Below are 24,626 nucleotides of genomic sequence, written 5' to 3'. Positions count from 1 at the left end.
GAAGGGGCTGAAAAGGATTGCAAAGTTAAAGTTGATGGCACACTATCAACAGATGACGCATACAAGTAGAATTATAAAACAACAGTAAAATCATACAATAGCAAAACACATGAGAAAGCCAGCGGCAGGATGTCAGTGGGTCTGGAAGCAGTTGCATCAGTGAGAATGTTCAGATTAGAGATCTTGAACGCAGATTGTTCCAGGGTTTGGGTGCAGCAGATTGGAATGACAATTTACCAGTTGCAGAGTGTGTTTTTGGAATTTTTGGGATGTTGTTATGATGCTGTGCAAAGCCCTTTGAGACACACTGTTTGTAAAAAAAAAATGGGTTACACAAATAAACGTACTGTATCTTGCCTTGCCTGAACTCCATTGGTTCCTGCAGAACCTGTTCATTTAATTAATGGAAATGTTTCATTTATGTTGATGATATAAAGATAAACAAAACACCTGAATAACACTAGATTTAAAGAGAGCAATAAATGTTGCACTTGAGTTATTTCTTCCAGTAATGCGAGCAAACATTTCCACTTCTTGGAAAGAAAAAGTATCTGACTCATGACAATTCATGGAAACATTCAGTTCAGAACAAAAGGGAAGATCACATAAACATAAGTGAAGGCTACTGGGGATGATAGAATGTAAGGCACATCCACACTGATAGATTGTAGTTTTTAAAACTCATCTCTTTTGTCACTTTTACATCTGCGGTGCACACCACGCCCCACAGCTGGGGGGCTCTGTCTTCCTCTGGAAACACCGGGGATGCATTGTCATCTGGACCGACAGCAACACAGACACAGACACATACTTTGCATCCTAATTGGGTCCTGTCAGTGGTGAATGCAACATGGATTACCAATTCCGAGCATGTTGCAGTTGTCGTTGCTTGCAGGTGTTTCTAATGATCTAACTGTCTGTGTTGCTCCGTGTTCTTAGTGTTTCCTGCAACTAAGCAACCGCAGAGTGGATAACCTTCTTCCTGTACTGGCACACATAACTGTCATTTTAACAAAGATAGTTTTTATTTTAAAACACTGTCACTGGAATCACGGCCTAATGCAACATTTTCTTCTTAGGGGATTTGTCAACTTTCACTTGTCAACCATTTGAATCTACACTTGAGCACTCTATGAGGAATATCACAGTGTCAGTGCTTGTCTCAGATCAGACAGAGGGTTTAATGAATTTGATGAACTAATGAGTTGTTGCAGCTTCTCAGTAATCAGTTCCTCTGCTGTGGAAAGCACCGGTAGTTCTGGTGGTACCAAGAAAAAGGGTCAGAACCAGAGTGTCTCTGGAACATCAAAAGAGGAGGAAGGTGTTGACATTAAAGGTCCAGTGTGTAATAATTAACAGGGTTTATTGGTGAATTTTTATTGAATATACTACCCATGAATGTATTTGTATAGGTGTATAATCGCTATAAAATAAAATTAATTTGGTTTTAGTAGCCTTATAATTCTTCTTTTATACTGTAGCAAGGGTCTTGCTTTATAGAGTGTTGCCATCTTGCGCCGCCATGTTTGTACAGCAGCCTGAACGTAAAATCCAGCCAACCAGAGAGCACGTTTCATGAGTTTTGTGTTCATAAATAAACCAACGAACCAACAAGAAGAAGGCAGAAGAAAAGAAGGAGTAGGAAACAGCAGACATATTATAAAATGGTTGATCTTCACCTCATCGCTCCATGCTCCTGAAACAGTCATCCCAGTCGTGGTAAACAAGTTTTTTTGTCCTCAGAGGCCACTGTCACTTTGCCGACGGGAGGGGTGAGTGCAAGCGACCGAGCGATGCAATCTAGAATCTGAACGCTAGATATCACGGTTTTACCCCCATTTTACACACTGGGCCTTTAATATTTCTTTTAAAACACGGTGCAGTAACTTCCAAAGCCTCTACAGTTTGTTGCTCCTAACAGGAACATGGTGCTGTAGTCAGTGTTGAGAACAATGGAGCTGTGTGTCACAGAGAAACAAGATGTCACATTTCTAAAAGTGATTAGTAGGATGATCCATTGACTGTTGCTTTTTTATCTTTTAGCGATAAGAATCCCCGGCTTATCTTTGATCTGCTTCATGTTGCTGTGTCCCCTCCTGATATGCATGCTGCTAGCATGCCACTAGTGCTCTGCAGCAATTGGCTTCCCTCCAGTGTGGCTGTGGGTTTGTGGCTGTGTGCGTGCATGTGTGTGTGTCTCCTGCTGATGCAAGTGTGTGTCAGAATTTACACACGCAGGCTGGTAGCGGTCGCCGCCTCCTTCGGTTAGAACTGTACTTCAGATTTTGTGTCTTTGGTTTCAAATCTTGTAATACTCCCAGGCTGCAGCAGCACGTGTTATTGAGGTAAACAGAAAGACGAAGTGAACAGGAACATGTGTCGGCCTATCTGCCTATGTGCACCCTGCAAAGCATTTGACTGGCTTTGGATTATGGTTGAGAAGTGAAAGAGAGTTTGCTGGAGACGGCAGCGACGCTGCAGAATTTGCCTGCGATGGTTTGTATGCAAAGCTGGTCCTGAGGGTGATGCTGTCAGATGATCAGCGCAAATATTGGGATTCAAACTCTGGAGGGAAGAGGAGCATTCACAACACAAATCCACAATGTAAGACACTTTGATCAAGAGGGGGAATCCTGAACACAGTGATGATAGAGTTGAAGGTGTTCAGTATAGTGGAGGTATTTGCACTGTCTTGAAGTGGCCAGGCCATGCTTGTAAAAGAGATTTTTTTTATCTCAAGCAATTTGCCTGGTAAAATAAAGGTTTAAAAAAAAAATTAAAAAAAAGTTTGATATGTTTTTTTCTGGTTCAGTACCAGGAAGTGATTAAAACAGAAATCCAAGGCTTGAAAGACAACAAAGTGACAGAGATAGTAACCACCTTCTGTTAAAGACCAGTTGTATCCATCCACCACCTCATCTGTTCTCCATCACACTGCATACCAAACTAAACTAACTAGACAAACTATAATCAGTTTGATTTATTCATTTAAAAATCTGTTCTCCATCACACTGCATACCAAACTAAACTAACTAGACAAACTATAATCAGTTTGATTTATTCATTTAAAAAAGTGTTAGTTGTGTCACATTCAAGGCCCCGGGGTCGGATCAGATCCGCCATACAATTTTATGACGAGAAAATTACATATTTCTATTATTAATGGCTTGCAGGTGCTCACACTACTCACACTACAAATCCCATAGTACACTACACTACACAACAGCTGTACGGTCAGGACCAAGCCAAAGATCGACAACTAAGCTGCTGCTCTGTTGACAACAAACAGACACATCGGTTACACCCTTTTTGAAGATCACAACACAGTTTTCACCAGTTTCTTCATATCTGATATATTCTCAATTTAGCTTGATGGCTCTGTTAATGAAAAACAAAGTTATTTTTATGTGCATTCATTATATCCTTATTTATTTATATTTTTCTTGAGAAGATTCACAGTATGCTGGCTGTTCAAATTCATATTTCTGATTAAAATAATGTCACTTTTACTCAACACTGATCTTGGGGCCTGATTTTACTAAAGGTTTGCGTGTGTAAAAATGTGTGCAAACTTGATTGCACACACAATCAATTTAGCGCGTTTGATAATTTGATGAATATGCAAATATCTCTGTGTTTCTGCCAGAACATGGAAAATATTTGGAGGAGTAGATGCAAATAGATTAATTTGGCACACGCAATGTGATTTACCAAACCTGAAACAGATTGCGGTGGCAGTTTTTGCGTCTTTATTTAGTACGTTTGAAAGGCAAGTCTTAACTGGCACAGCTTTGTGAAACAAAAACATTGTACGGTTATTGATTTAATACCTGCCAGCCAGGGCTAAAGCTCTTTTCTCTCTGCATTCCCTCGTCTCTGGGTCAGTCCAGCGAACGCCGCAAATGTCATTGTGTCTTTGCAGCCATCCAGCTCTCTGTCCACACTCTCCACGATGGAAACGATTACCACGCTCATTTAAATACTGCGTGTGCTGTCATTTAGCGTGTTACTCTTAGTAGATCACCCGTTTTGCGTGCGCTAACCAAACACAAAAATGTATTACCACGAGCATGCAATTGAATTTAGCGCCCCTTATCTAGTTAAATCTAGAGTTAAAGCAGAAGTAAGTGATATATTTGTGTTAATATAAGTCTTAAATAGTTATATCTTCCGACAGCAATCACTTACATAGAGTGTTTGGACCGAAACACGGGTCTGTCAGTCCCTCTGCTCTGCTCTGAGCCGAGGAGAAAACATTTATCGTATCCTACAGTTTTTATCCAATGAGGAGAGAGAACGGCATGCAGGGCTGTGTGCAGCCAAGGGATGCGCCTGAATGTGGTGACGTAGGGACGAGGACTCTTATGGTGCGTTCAAGGCAACTCGTAACTCGTGTTTTTCCGACCTGTGAAGTGGTACCAGTTCGATCTGGTACGAGTTCACGGGTCGGAAGTTACGAGTGGCCGTTATAGTGACTTTCACAGGTAAAACAGGTCGGAAAAACACGAGTGGGTTGCCTGGAACGCTACAAAGTAGTCCTAAGTTGTGACTTGAAGCTGTAATTTACGGTTTCAAAAGCCTGCCTGGAACGCAGCATTAGCCAAAACGACCGGATCGCTTACTTCTGCTTTAAATCTAGAGTTAAAGAAATGTTTGTCTGCATTGAAGCCACAGTGATAACTTAAGTGAGTGATAAGACTGAATACGAGTCATTTCTGCCTCATCTTCTCACTCATTCAGCCACATGAAGGAAGGCAGATGTGTTGACGATAACACTGACACGCTGAGCTAATTCAGCTTTATTTCGTAGTTCTTTTACTTCTCAGTATAAAAGTGGAACAAAATGCAGATTATTGTGTTGGCAGCAGCATCAGAGACTGTAACAGCTTGGTGACTTACTCCAGCTTCCTACCTCTGATTGGATTTCCTCCGCCACATAACGCCGGACAAAACACTGAGCGTTTTTCACAACAAAACTGCATTTACTCCATCGTTTAAGTTCCGGCCTGGGATATTTGATCTGCGAGTCTGGTGCGAAACACGACTCCCAAAGAGAAACAATCATCTCCTTATTCCCTCTCAACCGGCTTAAAAAAAAAAAAAAAGCGGCCTCCTTCCTGGCAGTCAGCGCTGAGGGGGAAACAGAGCTCATCTCAACTCTTGGCCTCCTGCTGCCTTGTTTTTCCAGTCTGGCTATGAGCTGTGCCATCCAGCAGCTCACCGGCTCACAGCCACCGATCTGACAGCTGCAGCTGCTCGCTCCACTGGCTCGCTCGCTAACGTTAGGATGATAAAGCCCCCGTTAAGGCCGACACTGATACTCTTAGATAGAGGTTGAGCATGGCAAGGACGTTTCATCAGGATTTGTATTTTTGGTCCAACATTAGTGGGTTCCAGGAGCTGTTCAGCTGAGCTATCCAGTGACAGGCTGCGAGATTAGACGCTAACTAACATTATCCCGCTCCATCTCCCCTAATTTCCTCATGGCTTTGAACTAAATTCTGCTCTGCACTTTATCTTCGCCTGCGTGATATCACTCTAGTTCCCCTCCTTGTGAAATAGGCTGTTTAACGTGCCATGAAGAGTCATAAAGTCAAGCTAAGACTTGCAGACGATCAGCCATTCAATACATTCCCTCCTTCAAACCCTCCATTCTGTCTCATTTACATTATGACACGATGACTGTCTATAAAACTATGAATCACCTCAATTGCTTTTCATCCCTTTTCGGCCAAACAGACTGATAGATGTGAACAAGGCTGAGGTAATAACAGAGGGATCTGCTTTGTCGCAGTTAAGGAAGGATCTGTGCAGCCTACAGAGCAATTAAAATGATTTACTTGACACGCTCTGAGGTCGGGCCATGTGACCAGAGATACTGTGACATGAGATTATTAAAAAAAAAAAAAAAGTCCGTACTAGTCGTGCTGAGGTAGCCCTATCATCTCTGGATGTGTTCAATTGTTGTTGAACATTTAAAAAAAAAAAAACCCAGTTAGACTCTGAAAGGGAGTGAAAATAAAGATAAAAATGAAAAAGAAGGACTTTAGTATTTGTAAGAATAAGGATAACGTCTATTAAGGTGTCACCCCACACACAGTAAAAATACAGAATGCATCAGGTTACAGGGGGAATGCTTAAATACATAGTTATATAAATTACAGTATCTAAACACAGTTAAAAATGATTTTCTCATTGATGAGCACTAACTGTATTTATAAACTACATACTAATGAGTATTAATGTGTTATAAATGAAGAATTCAGTATTTATAAATGCTTAATAGTGCACTTATTATAAAGTGTTACCAAAAAAATATTTAAAAAACACATACACAATGGAATCATCATTATGTTATAAACCTGAAGTCATGAGGTGGCAGCTTTGGCACATCCGTGATGCAGTGCTTACCAGATAATGTATGTTCTGTCTGGAAAACATAACGAGATGTAAAATTCAGATGGGACAATGCTGTCTGGAATCAATAAATTAAAAAAACGTTAATTAAGAAATATAGAAATAAAAAATCCCAGTTGCTAAATCCAACACAAAATCAAGTTTAATCCTCTTCATGCAAAACGTGTTCCCTTAATCTACTATGTCGAGGTTATAATATGCACACACAGCCTTATAAAATAAATGGTTTGTCGTGTTATTTGAGCTCTTGTTTTAATTAAGAGCCAGACTTAAGTGAGATTGCATCACTTTTGGAAGTAGAAACAACACAGTCTTCCTCTTACAAGTCAAACATTGATTTCATAAATAATAGAACACGCCCGTGGACTCTTGGGGGTTTTGCTGTGACCGCCTCACTTGGTAACAGCTGTTAGCTAACGCTGGTTATTAGACGTTGCTGCAACCCCGAGGTTACTGGGTCTGTGTGTTGGCTTTGTGACTTTTTTTTTCTTCCTAATTTGTTCTGCTTCTACTCTGCATCTGAGCTCTGTCCCGTCACTGCAGTGCAACATAGAGTCATCATGGCAGCAAATGTCATTGAAAGAACTGATTAACAAAACTGCACATTGTCTGTTTACTCCCACACAGCGCAGAGGGATGGAGCAGGAAACTGGCTGGGCGACATAGTGGAGCTTTTAACAGCAGGCTGATATTATTTTCATGGTGTGTGTGTGTGTGTGTGTGTGTGTGTGTGAGTCATCATGGAAGAATGTGGCCCTTACAGGTGTGTTTCCAAATTCAATGATGGGTGTGACCGTAATCTAATAATATAGTAATTACTACTAAGTAATCATGGGTTGGAACTTCTTCCTGTCAAAGTGGATCAGGTCAGGTGTGACTGGCGGTGTTTCTGCTTCTCTCTGGAGTCGGTGGAGATCAAAACAGAGCTATAAGTAGAGTAGGTGTTGGAGCTGTGTTCAAAGTGTGGAAAGAAATGCAAATCCAAGTGGGTGTCAACATCGATGTGTGTCTGCTGGGTGTGTAAAAAGAGAATGTTTACTCACGTGATCAATTTTTCACTTCTTGCGTTTACCTCAAATAAATGAATTCACATCAGGATCTTAGATTGCAATGAAATATATTTGTAAGATATAAAATAGGATACTGAGGATAATAGTGAAATCTCCTCAGGAATCTGTCCTGCACTTCCAATGGAGATGAGTGATTTATTAAAGGGATAGTCCAACATTTTGGCAAATTGGCCCATTGCCATAATCCCTATAGTTTTAGGAGTAGATTCGTTACCTTTAATTGTCGGTGCAAGCTATTTTTAGAACGACGGAGCAGAGCGGCGAGCTGCTCAGAGCTACGCTACGGAGGCTAATGGGATTTCTTGGTTTCACTCATCAAACTCATCAAATACACAATCCAACAACTCCAAAACGCTCTGGTGGACAAGTTGTGACCTGCACACTCACCACGCTATGAGATAATAATGGAACGTTACGATACAGAGTTGTTTTCGAGGCAAATGCAGAGACTGCTTGCTCAACGACTGCCCCCGACAGGAACATGCATATGCGATTTTGCATGAATTTACCTCGAAATCAAATCCATCTGGTAACGTTCCGTTATTATCTCATAGCGTGGTGAATGTGCAGGTCACAACTTGTCCACGAGAGGCTTTTGGAGTTGTTGGATTGTGTATTTGATGAGTTTGATGAGGGAAACCAAGAAATCCCATGTGAGCTGCACTGACAATTAAAGGTAACGAACCTACTCCTAACACTACAGGGATTATGGCAATGGACCAATTTGCCAAAATGTTGAACTATCCCTTTAAAGGTAATGAACCTACAATTAAAGCTAATGAACCTACTCCTAACACTCCTAACACTATGCCAATGGGCCAATTTGCCAAAATGTTGGACTATCCCTTTAACCTTTTCGGTCATCCGACCCGTGTGTGTATTTCCTCTGCAGACAGAGGAAGTGTTCTGCGTGAGAAGCTTTCCTCAGGCCAATTTGAATAACTACAGCTTTGAAGAAAATACAGTGACAGAAAACGAATTCCTGGATTGCCGTGGCATTTGCCGTATAGCTCTTTGTATTTAAGTGTTTTCTTTGAAAGCTGCATTTACTGGCGTGCAAGCACGCGCATGAGAGAGTGAAATCAGAGTTGGGATGCAGAGGTTGTGTTTTGGAGGCTGAAGGATGAAGCCACAGTGCAGAGGGGATGCGAGATTAGACTCGTAGCTTTAGTTACACAGAGGCAGCATCATAATCTATTAGCATCAGCTGTGATGGGATTACAGCCTATTACCACGCAAGATAGCCAGGGATCTGTTTCATGGCTACTGGGCTGATAGCATTAACATGCCACCACTAACCCATTTCAGCACAGGTGTTAGAGCAGACACAAGACCTTGTGCTCAACCGGTCCCCATCCATCACATGCTCTCCTGCCTGCCTGCCCTTTTCCTGTCACATCCTCTCAGGTAACAGAGAGAGGATCCTGCTTATTACTCTGTCCATCATCTGCACAGTAATAGCAGCGTGGAACGTGAGGAGGGAGGCTCTGCTTGTATCCCAGGGTTGTTTGTTTCTCATAAAGAGATGTGACGGGAGGCACAGAGAGTTAATGAGAGGACGGAGGAGGGAGGAAGAGGAGGAAAATAAACCGTGGTGGGCTGCAGCCACAAAGCAAGCAGAGAAGAATAGAGAGAGAGAGAGAGAGAGAGAGAGAGAGAGAGAGAGAGAGAGAGAGAGAGAGAGAGAGAGAGAGAGAGAGAGAGAGAGAGAGAGAGAGAGAGAGAGAGAGAGAGAGAGAGAGAGAGAGAGAGAGAGAGAGAGAGAGAGAGAAAAGAAAAGTCCTCTGTACCTGGTGTAAGTCTCCACAATCAGGAGATAAAATGTCTTCTCTTTGCAGATGACCTGGTTCTGCTGTCCCCGACAGCACAGGGTCTACAGCAGAGCCTGGATCTGTTAGAGCATTACTGTCAGACCTGGGCCCTGACAGTAAACCTCAAAAAGACAAAAGCAATGATATTTCAAAAAAGATACAGATCCCAGGATATTCTACATAAATTCTCAATTGGCACACAACAGGTAGAATACTGCACACACTACACCTATTTAGGAATAAAAATAAGTTATACTGGAAATTTGAATGAGGCAGTTCATGAGCTGAGAGAGAAAGCACGCCGGGCTTTCTATGCCATAAAGAAAAATATACAAACCGAAATACCAACACGAATCTGGCTAAAATTAATTGTCAAATCAAAGTGTTATTGAACCGATTGCACTCTATGGCAGTGAGGTGTGGGGTCCACTTACAAAACACAACTTTACTCAGTGGGATAAACACCCCATTGAGACCCTGCATGCAGAGCTGTGTAAAATCCTTCTGCATGTCCAGAGGAAGGCGACAAACAATGCATGCAGGGCAGAATTAGGCAAATACCCACTAATAATAAAAATTCAAAAAAGAGCAATTAACTTTTGGACACATCTAAAACTAAGTGACCCCCTCTCGTATCATTTCCAAGCCCTGCAGTGCCAAGACATGAGCAGTAGAAACCCCCTTACCCAACTGGTCCTGAGGCTGAGATCACAAACCTGCCCCACTGGCTCAGCCCAGGAACACAACACCTCACCAATCAGACCCAACCAGATTACTAAACAGCTAAAACAAGACTACATCACCTACTGGCAAACACAAACAAAAACACAGAGCAAAATGCAGTGCTATTTGGCCCTAAATCGACAGTACACCACAGCAGATTATTTGAGCATGGTGACTGATCAGCAACTAAAACGAACCCTGACAAAGTACAGACTGAGTGAACACAGCCTTGCTATTGAAACAGGGAGGCACAGGAAAACCTGGCTCCCTGCAGAGCAGAGGCTGTGCTGTCACTGCAGCCTTAACCAACCAGAAACAGAACTACACTTCCTCACCAAATGTGAGAAATATATAAATATTAGAGAAACATATTTCCTAAAATTGGAATCTATAACAAAAGGTTTTTTAAAACTATCAGATGAAGAAAAACTTCCCATCCTGCTAGGGGAAGAACCAAAGAATAATAAACTAGCAGCAGTCTATGTCTCTGCCTGTCATAGACTGAGGGACAGGAAGAGACACTCGTCAGCTGACACAAATGTTGTTGTTTGATGTTTTGTTTATTGTACTTACAATGATTATACGTCTTTCTTCAGTAATGACAACACTATACTGTAAATGTTGTTTTCCTTAATTGTCATGATTATTATTATTTTTCTTTAATTCCAAACGCTTGCTTTGGCAATATATACGATGTATGTCATGCCAATAAAGCCAATTGAATTGAATTGAATTGAGAGAGAGAGAGAGAGAGAGAGAGAGAGAGAGAGAGAGAGAGAGAGAGAGAGAGAGAGAGAGAGAGAGAGAGAGAGAGAGAGAGAGAGAGAGAGAGAGAGAGAGAGAGAGAGAGAGAGAGAGAGAGAGAGAGAGAGAGAGAGAGAGAGAGCTGCCAGTCCTGGTCAGCATCATTGATTTTAAGGAAACAGAGGGGTCAAAGATCACCTCTTAATGATGTGCTCCTTGTGCTGACGTGGGGCTGTGCTGAGTCGTGAAGGCTGTCTTCACTCGACTGTTGACTAAGGTGGATGTACAGGAGCTGACAGGATCACCCTCAGTATGAAGTGTGTGTCGTTGGCTTGGTGAGAGCAGCAGCTGCAGTTTGTCAGCAGGCTGCTACTATCATATTCCTGCACTGTATTGACCAGTTGATCTCTAAAATGGCCTTCGGATTCACAGATGGAGGTGACATACAGCAGATTATCAATGCATCAGGATGAGATATTGGCAGACCAGACGTCCATCTGGATTTTGAAAACCAATCACAATGTGTATTTATTTATTTATTCACCGGACTGTTAAAGGGATAGTAGCATTTTTTTAAAGTGGGGTTGTATGATCTACAAATAGAGTCTTCTACTGCAATTAAAGTACTTAGGGGCTATTTGTAGATCATACAACCCTACTTTAAAAAAAAAATGCTACTATCCCTTTAAGGTGCTATCCAAGGTAGGTGTTTGTATAAAGCTCCATACAGTATAAAGGTAGACATTTGTGTTAAAGCTCCATACAGTTTATTTATATAACACTTCTCACAGAGAAGACTCACAAAGTGCTTCACAGATACATGATAAATACAAACATCATACCATTATTATACAAAGTAAATAACAACAAAAGCAGCAGCACAATTGAAAGAGAAGTACAGCAACACAATACAAATACCCCCAGGCTTATTGAAATGCCTGCCTAAACAGATACATCTTTAACTGTTTTTTAAACGTGTCGGCAGAAAAAGGGAGAGAGATCCACCATTTTGGAGCAACAGACTGAAAAGCTCTATCACCTCTGGTTTTCAGTCTGCTGTGTGGAACATGGAGTAGCAGGCTCCAGCAGATCACAGCGACCTCACAGGGGGGTAAAAAGAGAGGAGATCAGATAAATATGGAGGGGCCTGACTGTTGAGGGCGCTGTAAGGGTGGGGATTTTGTATTGGATTCTGAAATTTAGCAAGTGACATCTTTAGAGGCCAAGCCTTCAGGGCCAACAATTAAAACTTCAGTTTTTGCTTCATTTAATTGCAAATAGCTACTGGCCATCCAGTCCTTGATTGCTGTCAAGCAGTCCTGCAGAGAGGTTATTAATTCTGCCCTGTCAGGGTCAAAGGAAACATATAACTGAAGGTCATCTGCGTACATATGGTATGAGATGCCATCAAACTGAGAGATGATCTCCCTGAGAGGAAGCTTATATAAAGAAAATAAGATGGGCCCCAAAACTGAACCCTGGGGAACGCCGCATGAAAAGGGGACTGACTCTGACTTATGCGGGACAACAACTACAGAGAACGATCTGTCAGACAGATAGGAGCTAGTCTTAAAATGAGCTCTCTGGACTTCTGTAACTTTGTGATGTCACAACAAAGCCCTAAGCTAAGCCCCATCCACATATTATTGTAGTCTGGTTTGGCTGGATTCAGAGCGTACACACTGCCATGATTGATTATTCCTGTGTGGTTTCATGCTTTGTGCTTTGTGTTTAGAAATGTACATCTGATCTTTGAGGGTCTTCAATGATAAGTGAACATTTATACCTGCTCTAATTTCTATGTTTTATGTAAACATGGGATCAAAGGGAGTGTTTTATTCAGGCCTCGTGTTGCTAAGATGTTAGTGATGCTCTGATATATATATATTTATTAAATCAGTTGTATAAACACAGGACATCTAGGTCTAAGGTCATTTCCATATCCTTTCCGGTCATTTCCTTAGATGCTAAGTTACTAGCATGGTTACAATTATGCTAGTCATCATGGACAAATGTGACTGAATCAAAAATGATGATAATATTTTTATTGAAGTGTGCTGATATCTGTTGCATGTTTGTTGTTAAGGAACTGTATTAACTATTCAGTGTCACCACTGAACTAGGTAATGAGTCCACATTCCATTTATACAGCATACTGAACCTAATACAAGCAGTAGAACAATCTGATCAATATGTTATTTGTCAGTAGGAGTTCACTGTAGTGTCACTGCACATGTAGAAGCATTTCATCTGATTGCCTGTCTGGATTTTAATGGAGACTGTTAGTGATGGTCTGCACATCATTGCAAAAACAGCAGCTGTCCTACTGCGTCCTGTGTGGAATACTGATTGTCAAAAGTAGATTTTTCTGCCACCTCAAATGTGACTTGTCTCTGTTAAACACTAGTTCTGATCTGTGTGTTTCCAGGTGACGTTCCGCACCAGGATCTACCACTGTAACATCAACAGCCAGGGGGTGATCTGTCTGGACATCCTGAAGGACAACTGGAGTCCCGCCCTCACCATCTCCAAGGTCCTGCTGTCCATCTGCTCCCTGCTCACCGACTGCAACCCTGGTGAGAGCTACAAGACACACACACACACACACACACTTCGCCTTGTCATATCTCTGTCCACATGTGGTAGGTTGATGGACATGTCCACTCTGTGAGCATAATGTATATAGACGTTTGTCACTTTGAGGCTCAAGTCATGGTTTTCACAGCATGACAGAGGCTGGACAGACCTGTTAGAGTGAGACCCTGCTGGTCCAGAGTGTGTTTACACTATGTTGGATAGGAATAGAAAATAAAAAAAATGAGAGCTTTGAAGTTCAAACCCTGATAACTTGTACACCTGCAAACACCGACAGTCTGTTTGTTTTAGGAAGTTATAAATACAGGTGACACTGTGGAATTCAGACCCTGTCCACATCCACACCTGCTTTTAAACCTGTCTAACTGTTTTCTTAGTGACAGAATAAAAATAGAGCAGATTTCAGGCCAATGCAAGAGAAACCAAATGTTCCGAGGTTGGATGGTGGTTCCTCGTGGGCGGGGATTGGGGCCAGTAACTGTTTTCTTGTGACATCACAAAGTGACAGGAAGTCCTGACGGCTGGTTTTAAGGCTCAGTTTCAGAATACAGACTGTGTGTATTTCTCTGTGGACTGAGACTTTGATACTTTGACAGTGTTAATATGTGACCCGCTCTGGCAAAATGAGTCGGAAGTCGCAACGTTCTATTTTTAGATAATCAGCTGATAACGTGGAAAATCAATAAAAACTCCCCCAAATTTTTTTTTGCTAATTTCAAAGAAATGACATTCAAAAACAATCTCCCAAAGTTTCATAGTCCAGATAATTGAGGAAAGGCACGTAAATGACGATTAAAGTTGACTTACAACTTTTAACCCTCTAGAGAGGAGCACAACATTAGGCTAAATAACTTCTGAACCTGATAGGGACGAGCTGTAAACTGCATCTGAATCCTGAGATTCTCCGCTTTCCGAGGGTCCTTGAATGGTGCATTTATGACAACAAGGGTAGCCACGTGAAATCACGTAGTACGGGACCAGATGCTCAGCTGAGCGGTAGCAGCGATGCTAAACCGAGCGTTAGCATCGATGCTAAACCGAACGTAGCATGCTAACGCTTGCAGATGTTTTACTAAACATGAAATATCTTCTGAACCGTTTATGATAGAGACGAGCTGTAAACAGCATCTGAATAGTTACATTCTGCCTTCCGAGGGTCATTAAATGGTGCCTCTACAAGGTACGTGTAATCACGGTAAGGAACAGACGCCAGATTCACGGAAGGCTTTAAACCAGAGACGTTCTAAATAGTTTGAACGCAATTTTCTCAGGTTTTCAATCGAAAGCAGTGAGTGGAAGACCATCATTAAAATCGCCATATCTTAAAAACTATCCAATGTATGACTTTGACTAGGGTATCATTTTAAATCTTATTTTCTCCTCTTTCCACTGATACCAAAATCTCAATTTTGAAATTTGGGTCACTGCGACTCATTTTGCTGGATCAGGTCACATAGAACCTAGAGCTACTTTATAATCACACTACACATGGACATGTTTAGACCTCTAGACAAACAGGACCTTTAATATCAGGTCTAAATACTGGGTTTGAAGATCAGTGAGGCTTTCTCCACCCCTGAATAATCACTCCTGCTCTTATTTGTAATAGTGTGGTAGAAATAATGACTGCAGCATGTTGACATCATTTGCGTCTTAGTATATTGAGTTGTAAACTACAAGCCTGGGTTTTCCTGACCCCCCCCCCCCTCTTCACAGTCCAATCAGTATTTACTCAGGGCTGGCTGGGTAAACACAGTCCTATAAACTGCTCATTAGATCCATTATGGCCCAGTTTAGCTGCAGAGCAAAGACCACCGGTGAAGAAACAGGGAATTAAATCAGGCTTTTATGGACTAGTGAAACCTGGGTTCACTGGTCCTCTGCTACCAATACAAGTAATGTTGTTGCTGGTGTAAAGTTTTACCTTGAGCAAGCAGAGGGGATAAAAGCAGCAGATGTAAAAATCTGTCTTGTGTCAATGTGACATCCAGAGGGAAAGGAGCTGGGAGGACGTAAAGGTGTCAGAGCCGTGAGGGACACAGTGGTGATTGTGAAGACCTGTGATGAGTCTGTGTCCTTCTCTGGGGGGGGCTCTTTGATAAACATGGCTGCAGTAGAGTCTCTCTCTCTCTCTCTCTCCGTGGGCGAAAATGAGAACAGCCATTCCTCCTCGTCTCCTCCTCCTCTTCATCCTCCTCGACGTTCTCGGATGTTGCTGAAATGATACGAGCTGATTCCTTTTAAGTACGACGGGGAATGAGGAACAAAAAGAACCAGCACCCCTGTCCCCGTTCCCCCTCCTCTTCCTCCTCCTCCTCCTCCTCCTCCTCCTCCTCCTCCTCCTCCTCCTCCTCCTCCCATTCCCCACACTCTCTCTTTCTCTTTCTGCCTCTTGCCTCATCAAAATCAGTCGGCCTGCTTCACTTCATCCCAGGCTGAGTTAAAAAATAGAGGAAAAAAAGTGGTGATGAACGTGGTCCTTGGATCTGAACTCCCCCTCCTCTCCCCTCCCCCCTCCCCTCCTGTGTCTCCCATGCAGATGGACATTATGGGCTTTGGGTGGGAATCACCAGAGGGCCTGTGATACAATATTATCATGATACTTGTGCGTCCATGTTATTGCAGTATTTAAAATATCACAATATGCTGCGATTTCTTCACTTGTTTCCAACTGCAAATGACGTCTCCAAATGAAAACTTTGCTACGGTGTTTTTTCTAATCAGATGAACTTCTTACGCCGGGTTCACACCGGACGGCGAAGCGCCACGAAGCGGAGCGGCCGCAGAAATCGTCTCTGCCTCCTCTCTCTCGCTCTTTCCGTTTGTTTGTGTGTTTTGACCAACCCGCCCCCTCCGCGGTTATTCGAGGAGCTTCCGCGTCCGGCGTGAACCCGGCGTTAGTTTGCTCAGATCGATACTTGACGTCATTATATTGATACAGTGTTTCCATGTAAAATATCACGATACTATGCTGTATCGATTGTTCCCCGCCTCTAATTGGCTAATTGGTTTGTTAAAGGGAGGTAAAGATGGTAGAATGATGGTTGATTACCACCACACTGAACTGTCCCGCATTCAGAATTCCTGCTCCAACCCAGCTGTATCTGTCCCAGCTCCTCTGTCCACTCTGTCTCTCTCCGTCTTAACCATCCAAAAAGTCACTTTAAATTGTCCATCCCAACCAGAGGGAATCCTCCTGTGTGATTTCTGCTGCTGCCTTCTGGGTGAGCTCGTATATCTGCTGTGTGCTGATATCCACAACGCCTTTTATAATAAAGGTGTCTACTTTTTTCCCCCTGTGTAGCTGCGGGGGTGTCAGTTTGTCAAACCTGTAATAACAGCTGCCTCAGCCTGCCATAAAGGAAGGCTTTACTATCTGGATGGAGACCAGAATAAGTAAGATAAAAAACAGTTTGGCTTAGTACAGCCTCCTGCCTGGCTCCTGGAGAGTTGGGAAACATCAAGTCAAGTGTTAGAAAAAGGGCTGAAATTAGAATGAATTAAGTGTGAACAGTGCACACAGTGTAACATCTGGTCTGAGTACATTAGGACATGAGCACAGTGGTTTTACTATTTGCCTCATTATCAACTTAACCAGCTCCGGTCCTCTGGAAGACGACCTGCTGCCTTCATTCATACAACGTGTTGTTGCTGCAGCAGCACAGACCTGAGGCCTGAGCTTTGACACAAATAGAAATGTCATACATTTTACATGATGCACAGCTAAGTCGAGCTATGCTCACCAGTGATGGGAATAACGGCGTTACAAAATAACAGCGTTACTACTTTTTTCAGTAACATTAATCAAAAAAGTTACTGTTTCCCCCGTTAGAACGCCATTACTGCAACTGACAATAAAATGCGCCGTTACTTGACTCAAGAAGTCCCGTCACAAAGTAATACACTAGTTAAAGTGTACGTCATATAGCCTACATGTTTTTTCAGTCCATCAACTAGATGGAAAAGAAACGTTTATCTGGAATTAACCAACTCACTCAGTATTCCTCCGCACAGACAGGAGCCTGCCTATGCGGAGGAATGCTGAGTGAGTTGGTTAGTTCCAGATAAATAGGGGGTTAGTCAGAATAAATTGACATAATTGCATTTTATAGCATTTTATTTAAAAAACTAACACAATAGTTACCTTTCCTGGTAATTAGTTACTTTTATAATGTAGTCATTTAGGTATTAACTCAGTTACCTTTGGGGGGAAGAAACTAACTATACCTAATTACTTTTTTAAAGTAACATGCCCAACACTGATGCTCATATATGACATAATTCTTTTTTTTTTCAAGTGTCCTCTGCAGCCAGCTCTTCATCCTGATGCTCCTTTAATAGTCAAATAGCTCCTAAAGATCACATCTAATCACCTCTCCACTTGTTACCAATCTGACTGAGAGCTGCTAACACTGGACTGTGGTCAGTGAGAGAGGAACTGGCCTTCACTCTCAGGTCACATGACTGCAGTCGTCCTGGCTGTTTACTGTCTCTGGCTCTGGGAGCACAAACACAGACAACACACCTGTCCCCTGCTTTTAAAACACAACCACTAACACTCCGCTCCCCAGGAAGGGAGCCCTTAATAACATTTACTAGTTAAAATTTGAAAAGAAACTGCACAATAATTTGTGTAAATTTCACATTTTATGAACTTTTTCAGATGGAAACATGAGGGAGGAAAGATACTTGATGATTGATAGATAGATAGATAGATAGATAGATAGATAGATAGATAGATAGATAGATAGATAGATAGATAGATAGATAGATAGATAGATAGATAGATAGATAGATAGATAGATAGATAGATAGATAGATAGATAGATAGATAGATAGATAGTACATGCACCTTGCAATGAATGACATTTTGTTTCTGTGGCTATATGACACTAATAAATACAGATAATAATACATAAATTAAAAGAAATACATTTACATAAAAGAATGAATACATAAAAGAAGGACAGGAAATATTGCACAGCAGAACAGAACCTGACAGACCTTCAGATTCATCATAAACATTTTGCTGACTTTCACACACCCAGTCAGTCTGTGTGTGTGTGTGTGTGTGTGTGTGTGTGTGTGTGTGTGTGTGTGTGTGTGTGTGTGTGTGTGTGTGTGTGTGTGTGTGTGTGTGTGTGTGTGTGTGTGTGTGTGTGTGTGTGTGTGTGTGTGTGTGTGTGTGTGTGTGTGTGTGTGAGCCGTCCTCGTCAGAGAGCTGGAACAACCCAAGTTTTCCACTGAGACACACTTCCCCCGGGACATGAGTGTTCGGCCCAAACTGACTTCTTAACTGTGTTGTAATAAGAAGTCAGATGCTTCCAGCCTCAGGCCTCTGTGCCGTGACATGTAAGGATCCATTCATCCGTCCTCAATTACTGGTATTAGCCTGTAAAAACCTCCCAGCATTGAAACCCTAGCAGGGCCTGGTGCAGAGAGGGTCCATCCACCCATCCACCGGTCTGTGGGAACTCAGAGCAGCCGGACGTGTGCGGTGTATCAACAGACAGCAGCCATCATCATCATGATCACCTGAGATTTACAGCAGTGGGTCCATCTGACCACGCTGGCCATAAAAGTGTCTGGTGCAGCGCTGTGTGTGTGTGTCCTGAGATACTTCAGACCACAGGGATGATACAACTCCATTTGTTTGACTCATGGTTTTTTCTGTGGTTTTCCCTGCTTGTAATAAAATCTCCCTCCCTGCTGATGAGCAGAGGGGGTTTAGTCCGTTCCAGGTAACTGGATGTCAGACAGCACCATGCAGCTGTTTGAAGAAAGATTCTTTTTTGATGGTGCATTTTCAAAACTCTCTGCAGGACATCTATACGCGCAGGTGTGAGAGGTTCACATTATATAGAGACCATCACAGGGTCAGTGTGTGTGTGTGTAAACCTGCTGTTCCACAGAGTATGAATCTTTATGTATCTGATGAACTGCTGACCGCTGTTTTTCCACCTTCAGACTAAGATTTTTGGTGAATCATTAAATCCAATTAGTAGATTACAATAGTACTTTCAGATTGCATGTGTATTTGTGTGTATTCTTAAAGGAGACATATTCTGCCTCTTTTCCACAAATTAAAATAGTTTCCAGGTGTCTTAAAGACATGTCTGTGACATGCTTTGGTCAAAATCCCCCAAGGATCAAACATCACAGCTCTTTTCATCCTCTCAAAACAGCCCTGTTCAGAACGGCTGGTTTCAGTGCCTGTCCCTTTAAATGCAAATGAACCACTGCTTGCCCCGCCCCTTATACTGGTACCAGGTCGGGGTGGGGTTATGCAAATTTGAAAACTAAATTCTCACATTTGCACGGCCGGAAGGCAAGACAAACACCCAAATGTATGTTAAAGAGCCTTCAAAAAGTGATATTTCCTTATGTCCCCTTTAAGACCTAGCAAATATGTTGGACACATTATAGTGCTTTTCCACTACACAGTCATGGTATGGCTCGGTTTAGGTGCTTTTCCATTACGACTGAGTCCTTCATAGTTGCTCCTCAGCGGGGACGGGGGCGTCATATCACGGCGTCTCGCTCTCTTTTTTCAATCATCTCATCAGCTCCAGTGACGACGCTCTGGCCAATCAGTGGAAGGCAGTCGGCTGACGTCATGATTTACTGTAGTATCGCTTAAGCTTACTTGGAACCACCAACCAAAAAAAAGTACCAGGTACCAGTTACTAGGCGCTAGTAGAAAAGCAAAAGAAAACCAAGTAGAGCCTTGCTGTAAAACGCTAGTGGAAAAGCACCATTACATTTACAGAGCAGCTTGTGTTAGGTTCAGATGCTCACCTTAATGTTGTCTAAGAAGCAGTTGTGTTGCATTTCTCCATGCAGCACCTCCACTGTGTGTAGCATGGAAACATGAGCAGGACTGTGTGTCACATTACCTTCACACCAAGAGGCCTGCTCACCAACACACAGTTCCTCTGCACCAAACTTAAGTTACAGTTCCCCTAATTTAACAAAATCATTATTTTATTCATTCTAGCACTGTTTCTATGACGCTCATGCTGTTCTGTTCCGGGGCTTGACATTTAGCTCGATGCATAATTAGTGCATATCTGGGAGTTGTGAAACTGAATGTACATGCTGGAATGAATGTGTTAAAGGGCTGGGAAGCTGCAAACTGAACTGCCCTCTGGGATAAATAAAGTTGTATTGAATAGAATAATAACAGAGAGAGTGAAACGCACACAGCCTGTATTCAGAGACTTTAAAACCAGCTTATCAGAACACCGCCCTCGGCCATATCCCAAGCCCCGCCCACCTGGACCCAACATCCAACCTTGGCAGGATTTGGTTCCTCTGAGTGTTTACCTGAAAATCTGCTCTCAGCCAATCAGCTCGGCTGAAATTTTGGCTCCATTCTTTGGCCCTGGAGCTTGTTGCTTGTTTCACCAGCAGCAGTCAATGAGTGGAATATCACAGACTAACATGACACTGATAATGTGCACTGTGTTTTCTGTACTGAGTATTTATGATCATGACTTTGTCTTTATGACTTTTGAGTATTTTTGAGTTTTGAGTATGAAGAGGAAACGTTAAAGGGATAGTTCAGCTTTTTTTGAAGTGGGGTTGTAAGAGCTACAAATGCCCATTAAGTGCACTAGATGTGTACAATGTACTGTCTGCGTCTCGGTGCAGCGTGGTGCGCCAGTGTTTCTCAGTGTGGGGGGTGGGGGGCAGAGACCTTTGTACTGCATCTATGTGGAACTTAAAGGACAAATCCGGGCAAATTCAACTTGGGGCTGTATTTTCCTAACATTTTAGGTCTAAAAGAAGGAATCTGAAGATTTTCAGTTTAATTCCTCCTGTTTTGCGGTAGTTGTGTCTGTCCCCACATTTAAAAAAAAAAAAAACATGCAACGAGAAGTTTATTTACTTCAAGCAAGTCAAGGGTTGATATTCCTGTGTTTATGACACAAACGGGAGTTTCCGACTGCACGTGAACACACCGAGCACGTCAACGTGCAAGACTCCGCGAGACTTTGAATTAGATCTAGTTTTACAAACATGTTGGCTTGCTTGAAGTAAATAAACTTCTCGGTGCATGTTTGAGTCGCCATCTGATGCTGTCTGTGGAAAAACATTGTGGCTCTGAGGGATGTAAACAGCCTAAGCAGCGGAACTTCCATCCGCTCCCATTCATCGCTGCCGTGGCGATGCAGGGACAGACACAACCACCGCAAAACAGGAGCAATTAAACTGAAAATCTTCAGATTCCTTCTTTTAGACCTAAAATGTTAGGAAAATACAGCCCTGAGTTGAATTTGCCCAGAATTGTCCTTTAATGGGCATTTGTAGCTCATACAACCCCACTTCAAAAAAAGCTGAACTATCCCTTTAAACATCAATGTCATATGTCACCGGTTTCTATTAGGATGACAGGTGTAGCGCTGATCACATCCGCCTCATTCAATGTGTTATGTGTTGTAGCTTCTAGAGCTGTGTCACCACGGTAACCTCTGACCGAGTCCCCCCCTCCCCTCTGTGTTTCAGCCGACCCTCTGGTTGGAAGCATCGCCACACAGTACCTGACCAACAGAGCCGAGCACGACAGGATAGCCAAACAGTGGACCAAGCGCTACGCCACATAGACCAGCTGCACTCCTCCAGGAACCCCGCCCTGGCCCCCCAACCCCCCACCCCCACCCACACATACACACACACACACTTCTGACACCCCCCTTTCCTCCGAAATCTATGGAAGCACACCCAGTATCATCCACCCTGCCCCCCCACCCCTCCCATCCCCTGAGAAATGAACTGTTATTTGTTCCATGCTGACTTGAAAAGCTTCTTTTTTATACAAAGAGTCTATTGGGATTGTATTTTCCAATACACTGAATGTTGATATGGTCATGAAAAGCTTTAATACTGTTATTGTTCTCGTCGATGTTGTTGTTCTTATCGTTATTGCATTGTGTATAACATTGTCGCCACCCTGGACATCTTCTTTATCCAAAAAAAACAACAAAAAAAAAGAGTGTGTGCATTATTCCCATTTCATTCGATGTAAAGATGATTATGCTGAGTGAGTGTGTTTGGTTTGTTTTCCTCCAGTGGTTTCACAGCTCATGGTCAATATTAGTGCATGACATCAGGACATGTGTCCCTCAGTGGGACATGTAGTCATGGTATTATTTCTGTCCTGGCAGAGTTCTGGCATGAAGTGAGCCCATCACCGTTGTATGATGATAGTGGTAGTTTGCTGTACATTTTAATGCCTTGTGAGAATACATACTCATTGAATACTGAAATAAACACTGGCTGTAATGTGACCGAGCCCCGTCTCAATCTGTTGCTTTCATGTGAGCGTGTGCGGTGACTGTGTGTGTGTGTCTGTGAGTGAGCATGCATCCTCGTCTCACAGACCACTTCCTGTTAGAAATGAGTCGTCACAGGCTCACCACAGAGAGCAGAATGAATCAACGGCGAAAGGTTACAAGTGTGTTCTAGGTCAAAAGACTTTTCACATTTAATTAGATTATTTTCTGATGTAGTGTAACTGTGCAAAGGTTTTAGGCACTAAACAGTGGCATGCAAAAGTTTGGGCACCCCTGGTCCAAATTTCTGTTACTGTGAACAGTTCAGCAAATGGAAGATGAAATGATCTTCAACAGACATAAAGTTACAGATGACACATTCCCTTTACATTTTAAAGCCCCAGTATGTAACTTATTTGGCTTTTTATTAGCAAAAATCAAATATTGCTTTCAGAAATGCGTATTTCACTGAAGTGGAATCACACCCGCATACAAATGAAAGCTTTCTCATACCTTAGAATGAGTTGTTACAAGTCGTTACAAATACATAAGGGGCCCGTGCTGGCGGACCACTTGTTTACATAGACGCTTGTTTATCCGTCTGTTGTCTGTCTGACGTCTGCCCGATTTCACGTGAATGCAACATCAAGAATACGTTCCGATATACAACCACACCGCTAGATGGGGGTAATTCCTACGTATTATACCTTTAACTTTATTTGGAGATCAGTTCATCTTCCACTTGCTGAACTGTTCACATTAACAGACATTTTGCCCAAACTTTTGCATGTCACTGTAAGTAAAGTGAAGATGCTTTCAAAAATAATGGCATGAAGAATAGTCTTTATTTACTGTATGCATTAACATTTTTTTTAACAGGTCTTTGCAGTTTTCATTTTTGTATAGAGAAAAACAACACAAGACACGTGTGGTGATGTCAAGAATACAACAGAAGAAACCTAAATCACATCAGAACTTCTCCTGACTCACTCACACACAGTTCTTCCAGGTTCTTGACTGGCAGCTTGTTGAAGCATCTTTGGAGAACTTGCCAATTAAAACTGTTATTTTCACGCTGGCTGTAATGTTTGGATCACTGTCATGCTGCAGAATAAATGTAGGACCGATCAGAGGCCTGTCAGATGGTATCGCATAATGAATAAGAATCTCAACATCTGCTTAAAACTTTTGCATTTAGTGTATGTGTTGTGCTCATTTGAATGAATGCCAGTTTAAATCTGTATTTTATAACTCTTTTTCCTCTGTTTGTTTTTGTTGTCATTGTCAGACTTGTCGCTCTATTTGTCCTGCCTGTGAAGCACTTTGAACTGCACCAACCTGTATAAATAAAGTTTGATTTACTGATAAGGTAGGGCCGCCTGCATGAAACCTGAGAGGAGAAACCCTAGGGCGAGAAAAGAAAAGAAAGGTCACAACACCACTTGTTGCTCCTAATTCTGGTGCAGACAGACAGGAAACAGTGAAGGTCGGGGCTGTAAACATGAGCAGCAGGAGCTGGCAGGCTGAGTGGACCAGCAGCAGCAGCACTCTCTGCCCCACAGTAAAGACTGATTCATTTGTCTGTCGTTAACCTCTGTCACTGCAGCCAAACAACACCACGTCTTCTCTGCTGGCCTGTGTTAGTTTCCCATTCACCGGTGAAACCAGAAGAGAAACAAACATCGTTTCCTTTCACACAGAGGCTGCAGGCCGGGCGGCCGTGGTGATCCCACAGGTCAGAGGTCCATCTGACTGACCTCCGTGGAGCAAAAGGATCAATTCATCTGGCAGTGAATGTGTCTCAGCCCGTTACACACACAGACATGAATGGGAAGAAAATGTTGGTCTGACTTTACAAATAGATATTTCTCTGACTGAGGAACCATTAGCAGGGCCATTGCTAGGAATTCTGGGTCGCCTGAAAGAATACTAAAGCAGGCCCCTGACTTTTCCACTTTTTTTCTTAGACTACATTATGTATTATCATTTTT

At 42.5% G+C, this 24,626-nt stretch overlaps 1 protein-coding gene across 1 annotated transcript in view; it reads left to right on the top strand.

The window, feature by feature from the left end:
* The window catches only part of LOC310994179 (ubiquitin-conjugating enzyme E2 E2-like), an 88,558-nt gene extending 65,908 nt beyond the window's left edge, over positions 1-22,650 (top strand). Inside the window, exons 5-6 of the mRNA XM_083982774.1 lie at positions 13,194-13,341; positions 21,869-22,650. Of these exons, the coding sequence (XP_083838900.1) occupies positions 13,194-13,341; positions 21,869-21,966 (246 nt within the window). The 3' untranslated portion in view covers positions 21,967-22,650. The remainder of the gene's footprint in view (positions 1-13,193; positions 13,342-21,868) is intronic.
* The last annotated feature ends 1,976 nt before the right edge of the window (positions 22,651-24,626 follow it).

Source organism: Trachurus trachurus (assembly GCF_905171665.1).
Source record: "Trachurus trachurus genome assembly, chromosome: 11".
NCBI classification, from domain to species: domain Eukaryota; kingdom Metazoa; phylum Chordata; class Actinopteri; order Carangiformes; family Carangidae; genus Trachurus; species Trachurus trachurus.
This window is presented reverse-complemented; position numbering and strand designations above follow the sequence as displayed.